General features: G+C 25.7%; 3 protein-coding genes across 5 annotated transcripts; all 3 read right to left on the reverse strand.

Annotated features, from left to right (window-relative positions):
- Positions 1-228: 228 nt before the first annotated feature.
- On the reverse strand, positions 229-11,137 carry LOC114939657 (queuosine 5'-phosphate N-glycosylase/hydrolase-like). 3 transcript variants are annotated; one of them, XM_029314024.2, is made up of 11 exons: positions 10,907-11,137; positions 10,046-10,117; positions 7,654-7,854; positions 7,402-7,541; positions 7,112-7,262; positions 4,762-4,953; positions 3,861-4,091; positions 2,691-2,853; positions 2,353-2,466; positions 1,612-1,803; positions 229-768 (listed from the first exon to the last, which is right to left on the reverse strand). In XM_029314024.2, exons 6-11 carry the CDS (start codon positions 4,882-4,884, stop codon positions 512-514), a joined length of 1,080 nt encoding a protein of 359 aa, XP_029169857.1. In that variant the 5' UTR covers positions 4,885-4,953; positions 7,112-7,262; positions 7,402-7,541; positions 7,654-7,854; positions 10,046-10,117; positions 10,907-11,137; the 3' UTR covers positions 229-511. The 3 variants fall into 3 exon arrangements, with proteins under 3 accessions (XP_029169857.1, XP_029169855.1, XP_029169856.1); XM_029314022.2 differs by having other exon boundaries at positions 10,046-10,223; XM_029314023.2 differs by having other exon boundaries at positions 4,762-4,958; positions 10,046-10,223.
- Positions 11,138-13,241: 2,104 nt separating this feature from the next.
- LOC114939649 (queuosine 5'-phosphate N-glycosylase/hydrolase-like) lies at positions 13,242-18,330 on the reverse strand. Its single transcript, XM_029314017.2, has 6 exons — positions 18,031-18,330; positions 17,109-17,336; positions 15,940-16,102; positions 15,603-15,716; positions 14,827-15,018; positions 13,242-14,174 (listed from the first exon to the last, which is right to left on the reverse strand). Exons 1-6 carry the CDS (start codon positions 18,151-18,153, stop codon positions 13,918-13,920), a joined length of 1,077 nt encoding a protein of 358 aa, XP_029169850.2. The 5' UTR covers positions 18,154-18,330; the 3' UTR covers positions 13,242-13,917.
- A 1,528-nt stretch (positions 18,331-19,858) lies between these two features.
- LOC146721977 (uncharacterized) lies at positions 19,859-21,839 on the reverse strand. Its single transcript, XM_085485719.1, has 3 exons — positions 21,174-21,839; positions 19,970-20,945; positions 19,859-19,869 (listed from the first exon to the last, which is right to left on the reverse strand). The coding sequence occupies exons 1-3, from the start codon at positions 21,837-21,839 to the stop codon at positions 19,859-19,861; spliced, it is 1,653 nt and encodes a 550-aa protein (XP_085341845.1).
- Between the last annotated feature and the right edge of the window lie 2,262 nt (positions 21,840-24,101).

Here is a 24,101-nt window from a genome sequence, read left to right on the forward strand (position 1 = left end):
GAAAAAATCTTGCAAGCAAAGTAAAAATAAAAGAGCTTTTACTATAATTCAAAATAATCGCTTTACAGAAACAAAAAATTAACATGCCCAATTTTATAAATAATAAAAGCAGGACAAATTAATTAAAGAATCACGGTCTATTTGCTTCATACATTAAATTTTTAATATACAATTAATGAAATGAAAAAATAAATTTCTTGAACTTCTTTTATATTTGCATATGTCAAAACAATATACAATGTCATTTCTCGAATTCATATCAATATTTTCAAAAAAAATTATATACGCATTACATTGTTAAAAGAAACATTTTTGAATTAAGTATCTATCTCACTTAATAAAATAAAAATCGATTACTCATAATTTTTTGAAAGAAAATTTTACATAAGTATTTTATAATATCACTGACATTTTTATGTGCACATCAGCATAACATTATTACAAAAGCAGTGGCAATACTTTGATCAATGATTCGTAAATTAATAATGCTATAAAAAATATAATAAGTGTTTTAGTAGTGCACGCTTCTAATATAATGGAGCGGGCATTCTTTCAACAATTTATTACGAGTTTCAAGAAAGACATTTGTAAGAAAGAAATTATCCACCACAATCTGTGTGTTAATAAACTCTTGTGCCTTTAAAATAGGGTGTTTTTGTACGTGACGCTGAATTTGTCTATTCACTTCTTTAGATATTTCTTTGGCAGCAAAGAGTGAACAACCGCGTATCTCAATTTCTTCCCTGCTTCCATGCTCAAGCGGTTCATCTGCGAAAAAATATACAGCGCGTTTTTATATTATAATTCACTGAATTCGCATTCTAAACCCTTCTTATTATCCGAAACAAAATTTATTCGGACCAAAAACCTTTTAGAAATACAAACTTTTATGCAATAAATAAAATATCATAATTATATGTATGTATAATAATAAATTTGACATAATATAAAGCTGTATAGACAGATATTAATTCTTAAGATTATAGACATTATAGAGCTAAATATATCTGCAAATCACTTTTTTGGCTTCTTATAAGGTCGTTATTTGTCTCTCATAAATCATCGAGCAAATATTATGTTATATATGTTAATAAAATCTAATATAGCTATAACTTAATAAAAAGTTGTTTTTATCTTTCTCTAATATCAATCTCATTTTCGAATATTTCTTGTTTGGACAAATCAATAAATTTAATAAAACTATTATAGTAAATTAACAAGTTTACGTTCTGATTATATGGAAGTTACCAATAAGAAATTTCAATATAATTTATAAACTATAAATAATTCTTATAAAAAAAATATTTTCTTTTTAGAAAAAAACCATTTTAGCAATTTTTTATAGTAGTTGGAATTTTATAATTTTGAATAAATATGTAATATGCATAGATAATTGTTTTGGCAAATAAGTTATTTAAAGTACCCTAAAACATAGTAAAATATTATGTTTGCTATGTTATCTTATGCTTTAAACTAAAAAAATTATTTCATCAAATTACTGAAAAATATTATTTCGTTAAATTACAAATATAAGTGCATAGAATTACAGAATTTATAAAATATTAAAGATTTGTCACTCGTAGAAAAAAAACTTAATGTTAAAAATCTTACCGTTATTTGCAAATCTTTCCACGAGCCTTTCACTGTAACTTATAAGTTCAAGCTTAAATAATACTTGAGGAATACAATAATCAATGAATATTGCAGACACCATCTTTGATGTATTTAATTTAAATAAAAGTTTGTTTTGAAAGTACTCCCATATATCGCACACCAGTGATCGAGCCTTGGCAAGAAAACGAACTGAAAGATAATTTAATAAGAGTAATATTATTAAACTAATATATAGGTATATAATGATATAAAAACACGCTAAATTACTTTACGTGTTAATTATATTAATTTAAATTAAATTTATGTAACATATTATAATTAACGAATTTGTTCGTAAAAAATTATATATTTTTGAATTTTATTTTTATAGTATTATATTAGTGTGTATCGAAATGAAAACTTTCACTGATATTTATCTAATATTTAACTATAATGTAGCAGTCAAATATATGGTCATACAAGTTTACTATGAATATTATAGTACAAAAGTAGTTTTCTCTAAATGAATTAAAACACTAAATTATAAATAAATTTATTCGTTTAATCAATCAAAAACTTATAATAATATATTACAGTAGAGTTCGCGAATCATTGCATGACGATATTAAGTAATAGTAAGTAAAATTAATATTTCGATAAAAATAGTTTTATTGAAATATTAATTTCACTTATTATTACTTAATATCGTCATGCAATAATTTGCAAACTCTATTAGAATATATTATTATAAATAATTACCTTTTTTTCCATCGTATATTACTTCGTCCCGATATGACTCGAATTCATCGAAAAGTAATTTCATCAATTTGTCTGCATCGTATTCGGATAATTTGAGACATTCCATAAAAGTTCCTATAACAATATTAGTAATATATTATTTTAGTAAAATTTATGTATGTGCTCATATTATATAAATGTAAAAATTGAATTGTCATAACATCTGCATTCAATTACATTTTCTGCAGTAAATTATATTTTTTAAGTAACAGAAAATTGGTCCTGAATGAGTTTTTGTAAAATCAAAAGTATATGTGAATGTTATAAATTTTTTTGACACGTCATATCGGAATTTATACCTTTATACTTCTGCAACAAAACTTCTCCAACTTCATGTAAAATCCTAAGTCTTTCATCTATAAGTGGAATTTCAGGTTCACCATCGTCACTTTGTAAAATACATTTTAACTCACTTTTTGTCATTTTTGTGTAATATTCAGGATTCCATATAGGTTTTCCATCCTTTTGCAAACATTTCAAAAAAAACTTAAACTTCGTTGAAACTTATAAGTAATGCATAATGCATAGAGCACAAATAAAGCGTACTGAACAAATTAAATAGAATCTCATTTAAACATTTTTATTTTAATAAGCACTGTCTATATACCCTTTGAGAAAATGTATTATCAGTATTATACATTATGTTGCAAAATAAAAATAAAAAAAATGTCGATTAAAGAAGCTAAAAAACATATTGCACAAATAATATATAATATATTAATATTTTACTGTTGTGATATTAATTGTTTTTAGAGAAATGTTTTTAGAGAAAATTAATTAACAATTCCTGCACGAAGATCGATGACTTCACCAAAAATTTTCAAAACGGAATGTAATAATATAATCATAAATAAAAGATGAAAACAATAAAGAAAAATATTGTTAAATAATAAAGAAATAAGCAATTTTATTTGTACAAATATGTTTGAAACGTTACATGATATTTACAAATATTAGTCAGGAATATGATATAAAACAAAGTATATTTTTTTATTTGTTGAACAAATGAAATTTGGATTATGTTCTATATTACGATAATTAAGCGTATTGTTCTTTATAAAAATTCTCATTATAAACAACAGATACGTTCAACAATTACGATATTCTTAAATGCATTAAATATTGCACAAATATTATTATTCTGATATTAATAAACTATGGTATATTAAATTATTGTATATTAAACTATTTTAAAATTAAATAAAATATGGAAAATTGCATAAATATTTAAACAAATGTAAGGCACAAATTAATAAATATCATAAAAAAAATAAAATAAAACAAACAATTGATTATTTGATGATATTTCTGAACTATTTATAAAATGTGAAAAAAAAATATATAATTTGTGTTATTTATAAACTACATTACACCTAAGAACAAACTTGATGAAAAAATCTGGTAATATTTCTATATAGTTACATCAATTATGTTACACAAAAATGTAAATAAATAAGCATTGTACTCACTTCAATGGCTCGTTTAATAGCTATGCATAATCCACAATATCCCTTTTTACCATCAACTTTCCATTGCCTAGTACCTTTTGGATACCAGAGTGAAAAATTCAATGTATGCAACACAAATATCCAATCTACCAACATCGGTACCTCAACACACGGATATGTGGATTTGAGCCGTACAACATTGTTATTAATTAGATAAAAATAATTGATATTTTCTAATATATATTGCACCACCTATGTGAATCAATCAAAATATCTGTTTAAATATAAAAAAAATCGAAAGAAATCAATTTTACTCAAACAACGATTTATTTTCAAATATCCCACAGTGCTCGCGATATTAAATACACAGAATACATTACCAAACATCTTTGCAATAATTGCGAATATCAAATAATATACTAAAATATTTGCTAACTGTTATGCATATATTATATCTACACCGAATATAAACAATTAATTGTACATATAAACGAAAATTGAATAGAAAATAAATTAAAAGGAAAGATAATAATGTTGTTTAAATAGCAGATAATCTATCAAAAGATTAATTTGGTAACATGAAAATTCTTTAAAGTCCTTTTCTTCTTCTCGATATAATTCCTTATTTATAACCTTACCATTTTCTTAAGCATATTAAACCAGAAAAATATATACAAAATTATAAAAAAATTATACAAAATTATATAAAATTTGTTAAATATACATTAATTTTATCGTATAAAAATACTATACTTTATCGATATAAAAATTCGAAATAAATTGATTAAGGTATCTAAAAATCGCATGATATAATCTAACGAAAGGAAATTATAAAATTTCTTTTTTATATTTAAAATAAAAATTGACAATTTTGATATGAATATATCTCAAAATTTTTGAAACAAATTCTAAAAAAACGTACCATTTCCGCTACTTTTGGGATATTTTCCTCGATGATAAAAACGTCTTGTGCATCCCTTTTGATCAATTTCATCGCCTTCCATAATTTCATCACAGCATAGTCACTGCTAATACCCTCGGCCATGACTTTACTTTATATTTGGTAATCGCTTCGGCACTATACAATGTATCTGTGATGATGCTTTTTGTTATACTGATCTCAGATGTTAGCGAAAGAAGAAAAATTCGATATAAACACAATTGTAAACTTTACATGTATAAGGTTGTTGTTTATGTACATTTGTTTATATGTACAGAAATACATTAATATGCGTTAAATATTTGACTCATTTTTAAATTTTGAAGTTACGTTTATATTTTTATAATTACATTATTGCTCTAATGCTTGCACAATAATTAATAAAGGTAAATATAAAAAAGGGTCTTAAAAAATAGATCCAATTATTTAATTTTATTCTTTTAATTATGGTGTATACATTTTTATACTATTTGTAAGATAAAATAAATATGCATTCCATATTTGTAAACGAAGAGATAAACTAAAACTATAGAAATGTAGACATTATCGCGGAAAAATATACATATGAAAAAATATGTAATTTTCCTATTCTGCATTTGAAATTATGCAAAATGATTGTTTTATTTAATCACATTTGTAACTTTTTATTCTATTCCTCCTTAATCTAAATTTTAATTTTAAATAGTATAGAGTGATCTTATCTGTGAAACAAAGCTAAATAGTAATCAATTTTATATATATTGTGTATATATGTATATAGAATACAAACGACAATTAATTAAAATTTTATATTATTATATACAAAAATGCAAGTATAAATTTCATGCTTCCAAAAAAATAAGAAAAAACTATAACTACATTAACTTAATAAATATTAAAAAAATAATATGACTTCCTTGCTCATTTAACTTTCAAAATTTAAACTATCGAAATGAATATAATAAACAATAACAAGCAAATAAAACAAAGAAAATAAATACATAATAAATTTCTGATGTGTATACACTAAATATATATAAAAAAATAGATCTGTTTAATTTCTTTCATTTTTGCATGTATAAATAATTCTCAAATACATAATATTATGTTGTATTCGATGTCGTACCCTTTTTTTAACTTTAACTGAATATTTTCAATATTTTAAAATCGCGACATTTTAATTATTATAATAAAACTATATAAATATAATATAAATAATAATAATAATAATAATTAAAAAATCGCAATTTTAAAATACTCAAAATATTCAATTAAAGTTAGAGAAAGAATACGGAACGGCATCGTGTTACAGAACACTTAAATTGCACTCCATGAAAACTACATAAAAAAATGATGTAAATATGTGAATTCTTTATTTTCAATAAATAATAAATAAAATAAATTATAAATTAAAGATAAAAGTATTTAAAATTTTCAATTAATTATTCACTCTAGTATATCAATATATGTTATAATGCATATCTCAGGGTTTATTACACTCAAATCAAACACTCAGGTATTATTTCTTTAAGGAATAATATAGATTGACTTCTTAAATGCTTAATCAAAGTTATCTTCTTGTCTCGTATTTAAAAGAAAAATATTAATATAAACAAAGATTAAATCTAAATAGTTTTGATTACAAATTACAGGGTGTCCCACAAAAAACTGCTGTAACTAATCAGCTGTCATTTTTTAATTTAATGCATGCAGTTATTGAAAAAACAAAAATTGTATTGAAAGTAGAAATCTTCAGTTTTTAATGGATATAAATAAAATGTTTGTACATTACTTTATTTTATTGCTAAAAAATGATGAAAAATGTACTAATAATCACATATGTACACTAATGATAAATATTTTCGAAGTGCGCACCATTTAAATTTGAAAAAATTCCATTCTTTTACAAAAATTCGTACAAACTTTTTCTAACATGTCATTTTAATGTTATTGACGATCCTTTCAATAGCTGCTATTAAATCTGGCACCGTTAAAAATATTTATCATTAGTTTATGTGATTTTATGTGATTATTAACACTCTTTTCATTACTTTTAATCAATAAAATAAACTAATATACAAACATTTTATTTATATGCATTAAAAAATGTAAACTTTTCTCTTTTCAACACAATTTTTGTTTTCTCAATAACTGCATGCATTAAAATATTAAAAACTGACAGCTGATTAGTTTCTACATTTTCCTACGGACACTCTGTAAAAAAATAAGAGATTGTATCTCTTTCTGTCTATGTACATATAAAGTGTATTTCATTGACTCATAATTGCCAAAATTACAAGAATATTAATTACTGTTAAGATTAACAGAAATTATACAACAGTTAAATAATTACTTCTATAGCTTTTATTGGAATGATACGGCTGTTTGTGCACCAAAGACATAAATACAAAGATCTGTATATTGATAGTTGGTCGACAAAAATATTCGGCAATTTCTTGAATCATATGTGAAAACATCTTGCATTTTCAAAAATTTTTGTGACGCTGTGAACAATAAAAATATTGTTATAATAATAAAATTTAAAAAATTAAAAAGTATATACATATGTATGTGTGAGTGAGCATAATAAGTAGAAAAATTTGCAAAAAATTCAGATAATTTCGAATTTAATATTATACGTACTAATTTGGTTTCCAAAATATGTTGTAGCAAAGAATATAGAATGTTGTAGATTTATTATATCGCAACGTAGATCTAGTCTCCTGGCCACGCTGTGATATAATCACTAAAATTATTTCTTGGCCACATTTACGTAGTAAGACCTGCAGCAGACATTATAATATATGTATAGAAATTAATCAGAAAACGAAGAAATGTTTAATATATAAAAAACATATGGCCAATAATATTATATTATAATCTATAATAACTTACATTATCTATACACATGTTTGTCAAATTTGTGTCTGTCAATTTGCATAGTCGAAAGTTTAATTTGCCAAGTATATATTCGTCGAGGGTATCCATAATTTCAATTCTTTTTGCTTCGTTCCAATGATTATCGTCGATTTTGTTGTTTTTTCAATAGGAAAGAGTTTCATCAGACGTGGAGAATATCGAATGGTTGGAATGCTTCTAATATATAAAAGCACAATTTTATTTCTAAATGTTAAAAGCGTTATACGATATTTGCAAATATTAGTCACGAACAGGGCCGTCTTAACCACGTGTGCAGAGTGTGCGCCGTACACGGACGCAGGATATAAGGGGTGGCAAATGATTAAAAAGTTTGTGAAGAAAATAAAATAATGTTTCTTATAAAAAAAAACTCAATTTTTTGGTTGTTTTAAATATAGAAAATGAAATATTTAAAACCCTAAATAAAAAAGATATTATAAAAAAATTTGCTATACCAAAACAGCTAAATCTCCATTAAATTGAAAAGTTAATATTATGTTTGTCTTTCTTATATTTTAAATAATAAATCATATATATATATATATATATATATATATAACTTTTTTCATTGTTCTTTATTTTATACTTTGAAGGGCGGCCAAATATTCGCTGACACGCGAGCGGTACCAATACTAAAGAAGGCCCTGGTCACAAATACTAAGATAAAACAAACTAGATATACTTTCTAAATTTTACTTATTTAAAAATTCAAATTTACATCTTACGCGCTATATTCCGATAATTAGCGTAATTATCTTTATTATAAAAATAGAGTAAAAACATTCTACACCATATTCTAAAATTATGTAATGTGTATGATTTTATACTATGTAAAAATAAATTTAAGAATATTATGATTAAAATTCAGCAACTTGCATAAATATGTACCAAATTATAAGTAATACATAAATTGGGAAATATCATTTTTCAGTAAAATAGAATATACAAAAGATCAACTAAAATCGCATAAATCAATTTTAGTACAAAATATTATATTTAGACACAGATGAAAGCTTTGCCAACTAATGCAGATAAAGATAAGATGTTAATAATATATCCATTTTAAAACGAGAAATTTTAGTAATATTTCTGAGAAAACCATAAAATGTTAACGAATATTAATATAATTTACGTTAACTGTAAATTATAATACACTAAAGAGCAGATCTTATAAAAAAATTAAAAATATTAATTTAACGTATAAGACGGGCAACAAGAACCAAATCGCGGATGACAATGCGTTATCCTAACGAAACTAAATAATTTTCCGTTAGAATTAAATACCGGTGCACAAGGCACCAAATTTTTACTTGGACACGGCCAAGATTTTTTTAAATATGAAATAATCTCATATTTGAGATTTAATTTAAATACCCCTTTTAACCCCCCTACGGAAAATAAATAAATGAATGCAAGAGAAAAATATAGATCCGAAAATCGCTGAATCGGGAATCGAACCCGAGACCTTTCGCTTGCCGGGCGACTGCTCTTCCAGCTGAGCTATTCAGATCCTTTCGATTCTATACCTTTCTCTGTTATATATATTAATGTTGGTAAACAAACGCATTTTTTAAGCCAGCGTGTATCAATATAAGAGTTTTAACAAGGCTCTGTAATATAAATATAAATTTAACGTATAAGACGGGCAACAAGAGCCAAATCGCGGATGACAATGCGTTATCCTAACGAAACTAAATAATTTTCCGTTAGAATTAAATACCGGTGCACAAGGCACCAAATTTTTACTTAGACACGGCCAAGATTTTTTTAAATATGAAATAATCTCATATTTGAGATTTAATTTCAATACCCCTTTTAACCCCCCTACGGAAATATATTTATATTACAGAGCCTTGTTAAAACTCTTATATTGATACACGCTGGCTTAAAAAATGCGTTTGTTTACCAACATTAATATATATAACAGAGAAAAGTATAGAATCGAAAGGATCTGAATAGCTCAGCTAGAAGAGCAGTCGCCCGGCAAGCGAAAGGTCTCGGGTTCGATTCCCGATTCAGCGATTTTCGGATCTATATTTTTCTCTTGCATTCATTTATTTATTTTCCGTAGGGGGGTTAAAAGGGGTATTGAAATTAAATCTCAAATATGAGATTATTTCATATTTAAAAAAATCTTGGCCGTGTCCAAGTAAAAATTTGGTGCCTTGTGCACCGGTATTTAATTCTAACGGAAAATTATTTAGTTTCGTTAGGATAACGCATTGTCATCCGCGATTTGGCTCTTGTTGCCCGTCTTATACGTTAAATTTATATTTATATTAAGAGCCTTGTTAAAACTCTATATTAAAAAATATTGTTAGTAACATTAATTATGTTGGTCAAAAGTGGGTAAAAGCATGGTACTCACATAAATAGCCCGTCTTATAGCATTACATAATCCAGGAAATCCTTCTGCACCACAATTCCATTGCTCAGTACCCTTTGAATACCAGAGTGTAAAATTCAATATAACTGTATCAGTCACATATGTTAGACGACGTACAAAACATTTATTGTATGAAATTCCTCTGAATCTGCGTCATCACCTATGCCAATCAAAATATTTATTCAAATGTAAAAAAATGTAAAAAATCAATTTTACACATAAACAATCATTTTCAAATATCCTAGAGTGCTCGTGATTTTAAATAAACAAAATACGTTACCAAAAATCTTTGTAATAATTGCGAATGACAAATAATACTAAAATATTTGCTAAATATTATACATATATTTATACTTAATATATTATATTATCCAAAAAAATATAAAAAATTAATTTTACACATAAACAATCATTTTCAAATATCCTAGAGTGCTCGTGATTTTAAACAAACAAAATACGTTGCCAAAAACCTTTGTAATAATTGCGAATGACAAATAATACTAAAATATTTGCTAAATATTATACATATATTTATACTTAATATATTATATTATACAATTAATTGTATGTAAAAATTGTACAACAGAAAATAAATTAAAAGAATAGAATAATTGTTTTTTAAATATCTTACTTGTCAAAAAATTAATTTGATAGCATGGAAATTTTTTAATGTTTTTTTTCGCTCGATATAATTATTAATCTTTTCACCCATTTGCTTATGTATATTAATTAAAAAAAATATTTATCCAAAATTATTAAAACTTATACAAAATTATATAAAATATGTCATGAATATATCTTAAAATTTTTTTAACATAAGTTAAAACAAATAAGAAAACATACGTTCTCCGCCAATGGCTTCATATATTCTTCATTAATATGAACATCTTTTGCCTCTTTACGGATCAATTCCATCGCCTTCGGTAATTCCATCACATCATAGTCACTGTTAGTGCACCCTCGGTCATGACTTTGTTATAGAATTTAATTAATTAGTAACAAATATTAATATTTGCAATCGTTTCAGACCGTCGACTATCCATGACCATGGTTCTTGTTATACTGATCTTACGTAGATCGTCAGCGAAGGAAGTTAAACTCGATATAAACTCGACATGTACATACAAGGTCGTAAATATAAACATAGGCTGTTTATGACTCGCTTTTGAAACCTTGTCAGTTATGCTTATATTTTCGTGTTTTCATTCCTTTATTGCTTCTCTCCGAATAATTAAATAATTGCTTTAATTAATTTTTCTTCCAATTTATAAATCTGTTATATTAAATCTAAATATAACAATCATAAGAAATAGATTCATTTATTTGATTTTGTTTCTTTTAAATTTCTTATACACATTCCTGTACTAATTGTAAGATAAAATAATTATGCATTTTTATATTTATAAAAAAAAGCGGCAAATTAAAATGTGTAGAAATTTAAATGTAGAAATTATAAAACTGAAAAAATATACAACAGAAAATAATATTCAATTTTCCTTATTCTATGTATAAAATAATGCAAAATGATTTCTTTTTTTAATAAATAACTACATTTCTTACATTCTCTTTTATTCTTTTCCAAAAATTGTTATAAAATAGTATAGATTTAACTTATCTGCAAAACAAAGTTGAAAAGTTGCCAATTATATAAATATTATGTATATGCAATTATATTGTAAAAACGCTATTTAAAATTTTGTAAAAATGTTATGTCATTAAAGAAACAAGAGAAACATACATATACAATAATCCAATATACATCAACTTTTTCTTACTCATTTAAATTTTAGAATATAAACTATCAAAATAAAAATACTAAAAAAGATTTAACGTGCAAAGTAAAAGTAATAAAACTATTATAATAATTATAACTACTATAACTAAAAATACCACAAAAATAATTACAATTACTAATATAATTAAATATAATCCATTATACAAACAAAGATACCAGAAAATTTACTAAAGTATTTTCGATATTTATTGTTACAAATAATAAAAGCAGATCCAATTAATTGAAAAATCATATTTTATATACCACATTTATAATATACATTAATTTATAAAAAAAAAATATATTTTTCCGTTCTAGTATTTGAATATATCAGAAAAATGTGCACATTATATATATATACTGTATATATATATATATATATATATATATTTCTCGAATACATATACGTATCATTATTTTCAATAAAACTATCTGTTTTAAAATGCTAGAGAAAAATATTTTTGGATTAAATATCTATAATCTATATCAATCAATAAAATATAAACCGTTTGAATCATCATCATTACTAAGAATATACATATATATACATCTTACATTATAATTTATATTATATTACAGATATTCTTTTTCTCTCTCAATCAATATAACATTATTACAAAAACAATAATTAATACTTTTGATCAATTATTCGCAAGCTAACAAAAATAGGATAAAATATAATATTATTTTAGTACTACAATGTTCTAATAAAATGCAATGAGTATTGATTCAAAGATTTATTTTCAATTCTAGCAAATAGAATTCCGAACAAAACATTATCGACCACAACCGAAACGTTAAACACTTTTGTCCCTAAAATAGATTTTTCTTTTATGTTATGTTACTTAATCTTCGTAACTCATTACATATTTCTTGGAGAACAAAAAGTGAACAACCGCGCACCTCAATTTCTTCCCTGCTTCCATGCTAAAGTGGTTCATCTATAGGAAAAAATGCAGTGCTTTTTTTTAATTAAGGTCGTAAATATAAAAATTTATGTACAAAAGTACATTAAAGTACGACATTTATGATTCACTTTAAACATCTTGTCAGTTATGCTATTATGCTTACGTTTTTACATTAATTACATTATTTTAATTATATTATTTTAATTACATTATGTAATACTTACTAATTACATTATATATTACTAATCACATTATCATTATATAATACTTGTTTAATTGCTTTAATTTATTGTTACCTTTCTCTAACTTATAAAACTATGTCGTGTTTCATATTAAGTCTGCACAAATGTAACAATCAAAAAATATATTTATTTATATGCTTTTATTTTTTAACCACACTATAGATACATATTCTTGTAATTACAATAAATGTAAGTTAAAATAAATAAGCATCCTATATATTTAAAGGAGAAGCAAATTTAAATTTTAAAGATGTGTCAAAATGTAGAAATTATTGGTGTCAAAATATACAACTAAAAGAAATATGCCATTTTTTTAATTCTATATACAAATATAAAATAATTTTCCTTATTGAATATTGAATACATTTGTAACCTTTATTTTATCCCAATTGTTTCTAAAAATCTATTTTCAAAAAATGTTATAGATTTAACTAATCTGTGTGCGAAACAAAGTTGAATCGTTATCCATTATATACATGTACGTTATATACTATTATAATTATATCTGTAACAAAGCACAAGACATATTAGTCAGTAAAGTGTCAAGAAAGTGGCGGAAGATGTACGTTTATTCGTTAAATGCAATTTCAAATCTTGCAAATATATTTTACTATTAAAACAATAAAAAATAATACTTAAATATTAAAACAATGATATCCCTTTCTTACTCATTTAAATTTCAAAATTTAAACTATCGAAAAAAAAAATATTAAAAAATTTTATTTGCATTTTTGGATTAAGTATCTATCTCACTTAATAAAATAAGAATCGATTACTCATAATTTTTGGAAAGAAAATTTTACATAAGTATTTTATAATATCACTGACATTTTTATGTGCACATCAGCATAACATTATTACAAAAGCAGTGGCAATACTTTGATCAATGATTCGTAAATTAATAATGCTATAAAAAATATAATAAGTGTTTTAGTAGTGCACGCTTCTAATATAATGGAGCGGGCATTCTTTCAACAATTTATTACGAGTTTCAAGAAAGACATTTGTAAAAAAGAAATTATCCACCACAATCTGTGTGTTAATAAACTCTTGTGCCTTTAAAATAGGGTGTTTTTGTACGTGACGCTGAATTTGTCTATTCACTTCTTTAGATATTTCTTTGGCAGCAAAGAGTGAACAACCGCGTATCTCAATTTCTTCCCTGCTTCCATGCTCAAGCGGTTCATCTGCGAAAAAATATACAGCGCGTTTTTATATTATAACTCACTGAATTCGCATTCTGAACCCTTCTTATTATCCGACACAAAATTCATTCGGACCAAAAACATTTTAGAAATACAAACTTTTATGCAATAAATAAAATATCATAATTATATGTATGTATAATAATGAATTTGACATAATATAAAGCTGTATAGACAGATATTAATTTTTAAGATTATAGACATTATAGAGCTAAATATATCTGCAAATCACTTTTTTGGCTTCTTATAAGATCGTTATTTGTCTCTCATAAATCATTGAGCAAATATTATGTTTTATATGTTAATAAAATCTGATATAGCTATAACTTAATAAAAAGCTGTTTTTGTCTTTCTCTAATATCAATCTCATTTTCGAATATTTCTTGTTTGGACAAATCAATAAATTTAATAAAACTATTATAGTAAATTAACAAGTTTACTTTCCAACGCATAGTCAAATATTATTATGTTTGTTATGCTATTTTATGCTTTAAACTAAAAGAAATTATTTCATCAAATTACTGAAAAATATTATTTCATTAAATTACAAATATAAGTGCGTAGAGTAAGAAATGTTATAGAAAATTAAAAATTTATCACTCGTAGAAAAAAAACTTAATGTTAAAAATCTTACCGTTATTTGCAAATCTCTCCACGAGCCTTTCACTGTAACTTATAAGTTCAAGCTTAAATAATACTTGAGGAATACAATAATCAATGAATATTGCAGACGCCATCTTTGATGTATTTAATTTAAATAAAGGTTTGTCCTTAAAACACTCCCACATATCGCACACCAATGATCGAGCCTTGGCAAGAAAACGAACTGAAAGATAATTTAATAAGAGTAATATTATTAAACTAACGTATGTATATATATATATATATATATATATATATATATATATATAATGATATGAAAACACGCTAAATTACTTTACGTGTTAATTATATTAATTAAAATTAAAATTATGTAACATATTATAATTAACGAATTTGTTCGTAAAAAATTATATATTTTCGAATTTCATTTTTATAGTATTATATTAGTGTGTATCAAAATGAAAACTTTTACTGATATTTATCTAATATTCAACTGATATAATAGTCAAATATATGGTCATACAAAATTTATTATAAATACTATAATACAAAAATAGTTTTCTCTGAATGTATTATACGCTGAATTATAAATAAATTTATTTATTTCGTTTAATCAATCGAAAACTTATAATCATACATTACAGTAGATTTCGCAAATCATTACATGACAATATTATGTAATAACAAGTTATATTAATATTTCGATAAATGTAGTTTTATTGAAATATTAATTTCACTTATTATTACTTAATATCGTCATGCAATGATTCGCAAACTCTATTAGAATATATTATTATAAATAATTACCTTTTTTTCCATCGTATATTACTTCGTCCCGATATGACTCGAATTCATCGAAAAGTAATTTCATCAATTTGTCTGCATCGTATTCGGATAATTTGAGACATTCCATAAAAGTTCCTATAATAATATTAGTAATATATTATTTTAATAAAATATATGTATGTGCTCATATTATATAAATGTAAAAATTGAATTGTCATAATATCTGCATTTAATTACATTTTCTGCAGTAAATTATATTTTTTAAGTAACAGAAAATTGGTCCTGAATAAGTTTTTGTAAAATCGAAAGTATGTGAATGTTATAAATTTTTTTTGACACGTCATATCGGAATTTATACCTTTATACTTCTGCAACAAAACTTCTCCAACTTCATGTAAAATCCTAAGTCTTTCATCTATAAGTGGAATTTCAGGTTCACCATCGTCACTTTGTAAAATACATTCTAACTCACTTTTTGTCATTTTTGTGTAATATTCAGGATTCCATATAGGTTTTCCATCCTTTCGCAAACATTTCAAGAAAAACTTAAACTTCAATGAAACTTATAAGTAATGCATAATGCATAGAGCACAAATAAAGCGTACTCAACAAATTAAATAGAATCTCATTTAAACATTTTTATTTTAATAAGCACTGTCTATATACTCTTTGAGAAAATGTATTATCAGTATTATACATTATGTTGCAAAATGAAAATAAAAAAAATGTCGATTAAAGAAGCTAAAAAACATATTGCACAAATAATATATAATATATTAATATTTTACTGTTGCGATATTAACAAATTGCTTTTAGAGAAAATTAATTAACAATTCCTGCACAAAGATCGATGACTTCACCAAAAATTTTCAAAACGGAATGTAATAATATAATCATAAATAAAAGATGAAAACAATAAAGAAAAATATTGTTAAATAATAAAGAAATAGGCAATTCTATTTGTGCAAATATGTTCGAAACGTTACATGATATTTACAAATATTAGTCAGGAATATGATATAAAACAAAGTATATTTTTTTATTTGTTGAACAAATGAATTTTGGATTATGTTCTATATTACGATAATTAAGCGTATAGTTCTTTATAAAAATTCTCATTATAAACAGCAGATACGTTCAACAATTACGATATTCTTAATGCATTATATTTTAATATATTGTATTATTAAATATTATTATTCTGATATTAATAAATTATGGTATATTAAATTATTGTATATTAAACTATTTTAAAATTAAATAAAATATGAAAAATTGCATAAATATTTAAACAAATGTAAGGCACAAATTAATAAATATCATAAAAAAAAAAAATAAAACAAACAATTGATTATTTGATGATATTTCTGAACCATTTATAAAATGTGAATAAAAAATATATAATTTGTGTTATTTATAAACTACATTACACCTAAGAACAAACTTGATAAAAGAATCTGATAATATTTCTATATAGTTATATCAATTATGTTACACAAAAATATAAATAAATAGCATTGTACTTACTTCAATGGCTCGTCTAATAGCATTGCATAATCCAAAATATCCCTTTTTACCATCAACTTTCCATTGCTTAGTACCTTTTGGATACCAGAGTGAAAAATTCAATGTATGCAACACAAATAGCCAGTTCACCGACATCGGGTCGTTATCAATCGGATATGTTTTGGGACGTACCAAATTATTATTAATTGGAACAAAATAATTGATATTTTTTAATATATATTCCATCACCTATGTGAATCAATCAAAATATCTTCTTAAATATAAAAAAATCCAAAGAAATCAATTTTACTTAAACAACAATTTGTTTTCAAATATCCCACAGTGTTTGCGTTATTAAATACACAAAATACATTGCCAAATAGCTTTGCAATAATTGCAAATAACAAATAATAGATATACTAAAACATTTACTAATTGTTATATACATATATATCTACACCGAATGTATCATACAATTAATTGTACATATAAACAAAAATTGAATAATAGATAATAAATTAAAAGGAATAAAAATAATAATGTTATTTTAATAGCATAACTTTATCAAAAATTAATTTGGTAACATGGAAATTCTTTAGTTATAAAAGTTCTTTTCTTTCCCTTGATATGATTTATTATTTATAACCTTACTATCTTCTTATATATATGCATATTAAACCAGAAAAATATATACAAAATTATAAAAAAATTATACAAAATTATATAAAATTTGTTAAATATACATTAATTTTATCGTATAAAAATACTTTACTTTATCGATATAAAAATTCAAAATAAGTTGATTAAGGTATCTAAAAATCGCATGATATAATCTAACGAAAGGAAATTATAAAATTTCCTTTTTATATTTAAAATAAAAATTGACAATTTTGATATGAATATATCTCAAAATTTTTAAAACTTAAGTTCTAAAGAAACGTACCATTTCCGCTACTTTTGGGATATTTCCTTCGATGACAGAAACGTCTTGTGCATCCTTTTTGATCGATTTCACCGCCTTCCATAATTCTATCACAGCATAGTCACTGCTAATACCCTCGGCCATGACTTTACTTTATATTTGGTAATCGCTTCGGCACTATACAATGTATCTGTGATGATGCTTTTTGTTATACTGATCTCAGATGTTAGCGAAAGAAGAAAAATTCGATATAAACACAATTGTAAACTTTACATGTATAAGGTTGTTGTTTATGTACATTTGTTTATATGTACAGAAATACATAATATGCGTTAAATATTTGACTCATTTTTAAATTTTGAAGTTACGTTTATATTTTTATAATTACATTATTGCTCTAATGCTTGCACAATAATTAATAAAGGTAAATATAAAAAAGGGTCTTAAAAAATAAATCCAATTATTTAATTTTATTCTTTTAATTATGGTGTATACATTTTTATACTATTTGTAAGATAAAATAAATATGCATTCCATATTTGTAAACGAAGAGATAAACTAAAACTATAGAAATGTAGACATTATCGCGGAAAAATATACATATGCAAAAATATGTAATTTTCCTATTCTGCATTTGAAATTATGCAAAATGATTGTTTCATTTAATCACATTTGTAACTTTTTATTCTATTCCTCCTTAATCTAAATTTTAATTTCAAATAGTATAGAGTGATCTTATCTGTGAAACAAAGCTAAATAGTAATCAATTTTATATATATTGTGTATATATGTATACTAGCTTTTCGGACCGCGCTTCGCGCGGTCCTCAAAGCCATTCTATTCGGACCGCACTCCGCGCGGTCCTCATATAGCCTATATTAAATCCGTTTTAACACAACAAATTAATTCTTTTTTTCTATTACCGCGAACTACTTCCACATTTGTTGTTTGTCAAAATGTTATGTATAAAATATCTGGGAGAAAGAAATAGATAACATAGTAGTCATCCATAAAAAATTTAAACATTTATTTTGGTTAATATATACTTTAAATATTTTTTTTATTACTTAATTATTATATCCTTTTTTACATTTTACTCAATTTTTTTTTATTTCTAATGTACCCACCGCTAACCCGCTATTATTAGCTCTCATACAATTTCATAATTCTTCAATTTACAAAATTTCCCTGTATATTACATTTTTTGTAAAACATTTTTCACTTTCTTCAATTAAATGTCCTTGATTGCTACATTCATCAATTTTAATTTTTACACTTTCTCTTTTTGTTGCTCTAGAAAATGCCACATAAAGTTGACCATGAGCAAATACAGGATGTGGCAAATAAATTCCAATTTTTTCTAAACTTTGTCCTTGTGATTTATTTATTGTCATAGCAAATGACACTCAAATAGGAAACTGTCTTCGTTTAAACTTAAATGGCAGTTCCAAATCATTTGTAATTAAATCTATCCTCGGAATCATGACAATTTGTCCTCGAGCAGGACCTGTTATAACTTCTACATAAATTATATTATTTTTCAAATTAGTTACAATAAATCTTGTACCATTACAAAGTCCTTTTTTAGTATTTAAATTTCTTAATAAAATTACTGTAACACCAACTTTTATTTTAAGCCGATGAACTGGCATTCCAGAAGGTGTTAGTGAGTTTAGAAACTCAGTTGGAAAATTTAATTGCTCCTGTGGATCATCACTTACAATACAGTCAATAGAGAGATACTCCTTTTCTTCTCCTTCCATTAGACAAAGAATTTCATCATTAATTTTGAAAGTATCCTCATTTTTAGGACAAAGAATCGCTCGATCCTGATTTTCTCTAATCCTTTTCATGGTAATTCTATCACCAAAAATCTCATTAATAAGAGATTCTTTTGATATAAAATCTTGTGGAATTTCAATCGTGTCTAAATTTAGTCCATCTGTATTTGATAATTTACCATCTCCGAGTTGCATTAACCAATTTGCAAATTCTTTTTCTTCCGCAGTTCTCATATTTTGCTGTAATTTAACCTTAATTACATTCCTCCATATAGGGTTGTATTTTACAGTCGATTCAATTATCGCTGTTTTGTGTACATGAGGTACTACTGGAAGATTTTGTCTGAAATCTCCTGCAAATAAAATTACTTTTCCTCCAAATGGTTGATGATTCTTCATTAAATCCTTGAAAAGTTTATCAACTGCTGTTAAGGCATGTCCAACAGTCATGCTCACTTCATCCCATATGATTAATTTGGCATTGATCAATTCTCGTGCAGCTTGAGAATTTCCTCTAATATTTGATTTAGCTGCATCATCAATTGGAATTGTAAGCTTAAACAGAGAATGATAAGTTCTTCCTCCTTTCAGAAGTGTGGCTGCAATTCCAGTTGAAGCACATGGAAGAATTATTTCATTTCTTCCTCGAATAACACTTAGAAATGTATTAAATAGATAGGTTTTACCACTTCCTGCAAACCCGTCAATAAAAAACAAACGCTTAGGTTCATTTTCATTTTCAATTGCTCGCATTACTATATCATACACGTATTTTTGCTCATCATTTAGTGTAGATAATAAATAATCACCACGTATTTTTTCTTCATCTACATTATACTCTGTTTCGTAAATATTTATTTCAGTTGGATTTGGTAATTGAAATTTCTCACAACTACTTCCATTATTTATCAGAATTTGTTGTATATGGTTTAACGCCATATTTTCGGGATTTACAACATTATTATTTATAAAGTCCTCAATCATAAAATCTTTGTATTTATTCCAAATTGTTGGTACATCTATTGGATTTCCAAAGATGCAAATGTAAGCAAATAATTCTCGAAGTTGTGCAGGCATATTCGATTCTGTTGCTTCCTCCATCGTTTTTCCCCAAAAGTCATCAGTTTCTACTAAATTTTTTGCAATTGCTGCATCCTTAAACGTATTATAAATAATTCCATTTACATTTCTCAAATCTTCAAAACATTTTGCTCCAGTCACATGTAGTAGAAGAAGACGGAGATAAAATCTTTCAATATCTTTTATGCTTACTGTATATAGTCTTGAAATTATTTTTTCACCACCTTTTTTACGTGGCTTCCACTTAGTTTCTTTTTTATTATAAACATAATAATAAGGAATATCTGTATAAAGATAATTTACTGCATTTTCATCATATTGATTTAATTTGAACCATGCAGTCAGCGTAGTATCTCGATTTAGCTCTCTTTGAGCAGCTTGTTCTTCATTTCCTGCTCGAAAATAAACCATTTGGCGATCAGGCAAATGAACTGCCAATCTTATTACTGTATGAGATTTCATGAACAGATCATATCCATTAAGTCTCCACATTGCTTCTGGAGCACTAACATATCTTGCATCCAGGAATGAGTTAACCTCATCTACTCTAATGAATTTTGTACCATCTCGTGCTTGCACTTCAATTGCAGCACAATCAAATCCTTTATGAATATATTTATATAGATATTTTACGCTCTTCACTGATGAACATATTTCTAAATTAATATGTCGATTATATTTCATGATTAAATATGGTGAATACGGCACCACCCATCGATTATCCACTTCTTTATTTTTAACGATGTATTTTATTCCAATATTCCTACGTTGATAGATGGGATATCCATTTACATTAGCATTAGTTTTATCACAAAATTCTTTTGGAAAACCTTTTGAACATTTTCCATCGTCCCCAGTGCAAGGATATCTCCTCGAGGGATCTCCACATGGACCGTGAATCATGTGTTTCAAAACTTTTTCATTAAGTTCTGAATATTTTTCTTCATTAGGAATTTCAGCCCATACCATCATATCAATGACTTCTTAAAGTCGGGGCTTATCTTCATCGCTCAACATTGCAAGTAAATGCAAATGTGGAAGTCCTCTTTTTTGAAATTCAATCACACCTGCATAAGCTATAATATTTCCAAAAATTTTATTTTGAATTAAATCTTTTAAAATCTCTTTGACATCCAAATTAAATGTTTTAGCGACTAAATCAGGTCGAAACTCTATTTGACATCCATCAAGATTATCCTTAATTTCAGGACATTGAGGATTGCAAGTCATGGTTAAAAAAATGTCTGGTTTACCATACTTTCTTACCAAAGACATGGCATCTTGGTATCTTTCTTGCATGTTCCTTAGACTGCCCATAAATGAAGATGGTAATATTACAGGTACACCAACTGTAATTCCCTTATTTTGTGCTCGATTATCAAGGTGATCCATTAATCCTGAATAAAGTTCTGCTCTTAATTGAGGTTGATTTAATTTAATATAATTAAGTCTAGCCATGAATCTTCAAGCAATAAGAAGCATTGCTCACAACATCCAATGGATTTCTATTGCCCGGGGCACCCATAGAAGCCATAGCTAAAGCGCTATTATATGAACGAATATTATGAAGGAAATTTTTCGATGCATAATCATTTCCCATGTATAATTTTTTAATAAAATCAGGACAATTTATTGACTTTAATGTAAGCTTACCCTTTTGACAACAATATGTAAATTTCCCATCTTTAGGTTTTTCACATTCAAAATTTAACGATTTGCAAAATTGGCATTCTATATTCATTTGGCCAAGTGTATGAACTGACACATTTATTTCATTGCCCTTAGCAATTAGCGCAATATGATGATTTAATTGTCTAGCTTGTTGCCTTTTCTGAGCATGTCTTTGGGCATCAGCTTCGAGTCGTTGAGACCTTTCGTCATCATTTTCATTGACCCTCTGCTGATAATTTCTTTGAGCATTAGCTTCGAGTCGTTGAGACCTTTTGTCATCATTTTCATTGACCCTCTGCTGATAATTTCTTTGAGCATTAGCTTCAAGTCGTTGAGATCTTTCCTCCGAACTCTCAATTTTTCGTATTTGTCGTAAGCGCTTGCTTTCGTGACTAATTTTATATAAATTTCCGCCTTTTCTCTTTTGAGGCATACTTATCTGTGTCGTACCGTATACGGCGTATACGTAGGTATATTATAAATATTAATCGTAATAATTATATCTATATTATCTATCTATATATATAAGTACCGTCTGTCTGTCTGTATGATCAAGAATTATTTATTCATTAATTCATCGATTTTCTTGATGGAATTTTTCTTTTTCGTGCTTATTCTGTTTTATATTAATTCTTTGTATAAACACACAGCAGCCTTTTTTTACAGGCCCACAGCAGCCTTTTTTTACAGGCGCACCGCAGCCTTTTTTTACAGGCGCACAGCAGCCTTTTTTTACAGGCGCACAGCAGCCTTTTTTACAGGCGCACAGCAGCCTTTTTTTTACAGGCGCACAGCAGCCTTTTTTACAGGCGCACAGCAGCCTTTTTTTACAGGCGCACAGCAGCCTTTTTTTTACAGGCGCACAGCAGCCTTTTTTACAGGCGCACAGCAGCCTTTTTTCTACAGGCGCACAGCAGCCTTTTTTACAGGCGCACAGCAGCCTTTTTTTACAGGCGCACAATATCCTTTTTTACAGGCGCACAGCAGCCTTTTTTTTACAGGCGCGCAGCAGTCTTTTTTACAGGCGCACAGCAGCCTTTTATATTTTTCTATTTATATATATATTTTTTTTATTTTTATATAATTTTATATAATTTTTATATAATTTAATTTAGAATATCTAAAAAATAATTATTTTTTATATAAGTAAATGTAATAAAAGTGTAATTATTATAAAATAATTACAAATATTTAAACACATTTATTACAAATACCTATAGATATAAAGATTTAAAATATCTACCGTCTCTCTCTCTTTCTCTCTCTCTCTCCCTTCACTCTTCCTCTTCAACGTTTTAACTTCGTTTATCACTAACTCCTTTTTCGTAAAGTTTTACGTCTTTGACTCCTTTTTTGTTGTACTAATTTCATTTATTATAATATTTTCTATTTTATTTAATCTATCCGTTATGACATTTAACGTAATTTAATATGAAACCAGCAACTTATATAATCATTTATTAAATGACTCACGTTAAAAAATCGAAACTCACTCCTAAGGAGTGATTTTTACAAAATCACACTAATAAGTAATTTAAAAAAAATTTGTGTACATGTTTG

The sequence above is a fragment of the Nylanderia fulva genome, unplaced genomic scaffold (assembly GCF_048542155.1).
Source record: "Nylanderia fulva isolate GAGA-0341 unplaced genomic scaffold, ASM4854215v1 Scaffold39, whole genome shotgun sequence".
Classification (NCBI taxonomy): Eukaryota; Metazoa; Arthropoda; class Insecta; order Hymenoptera; family Formicidae; genus Nylanderia; species Nylanderia fulva.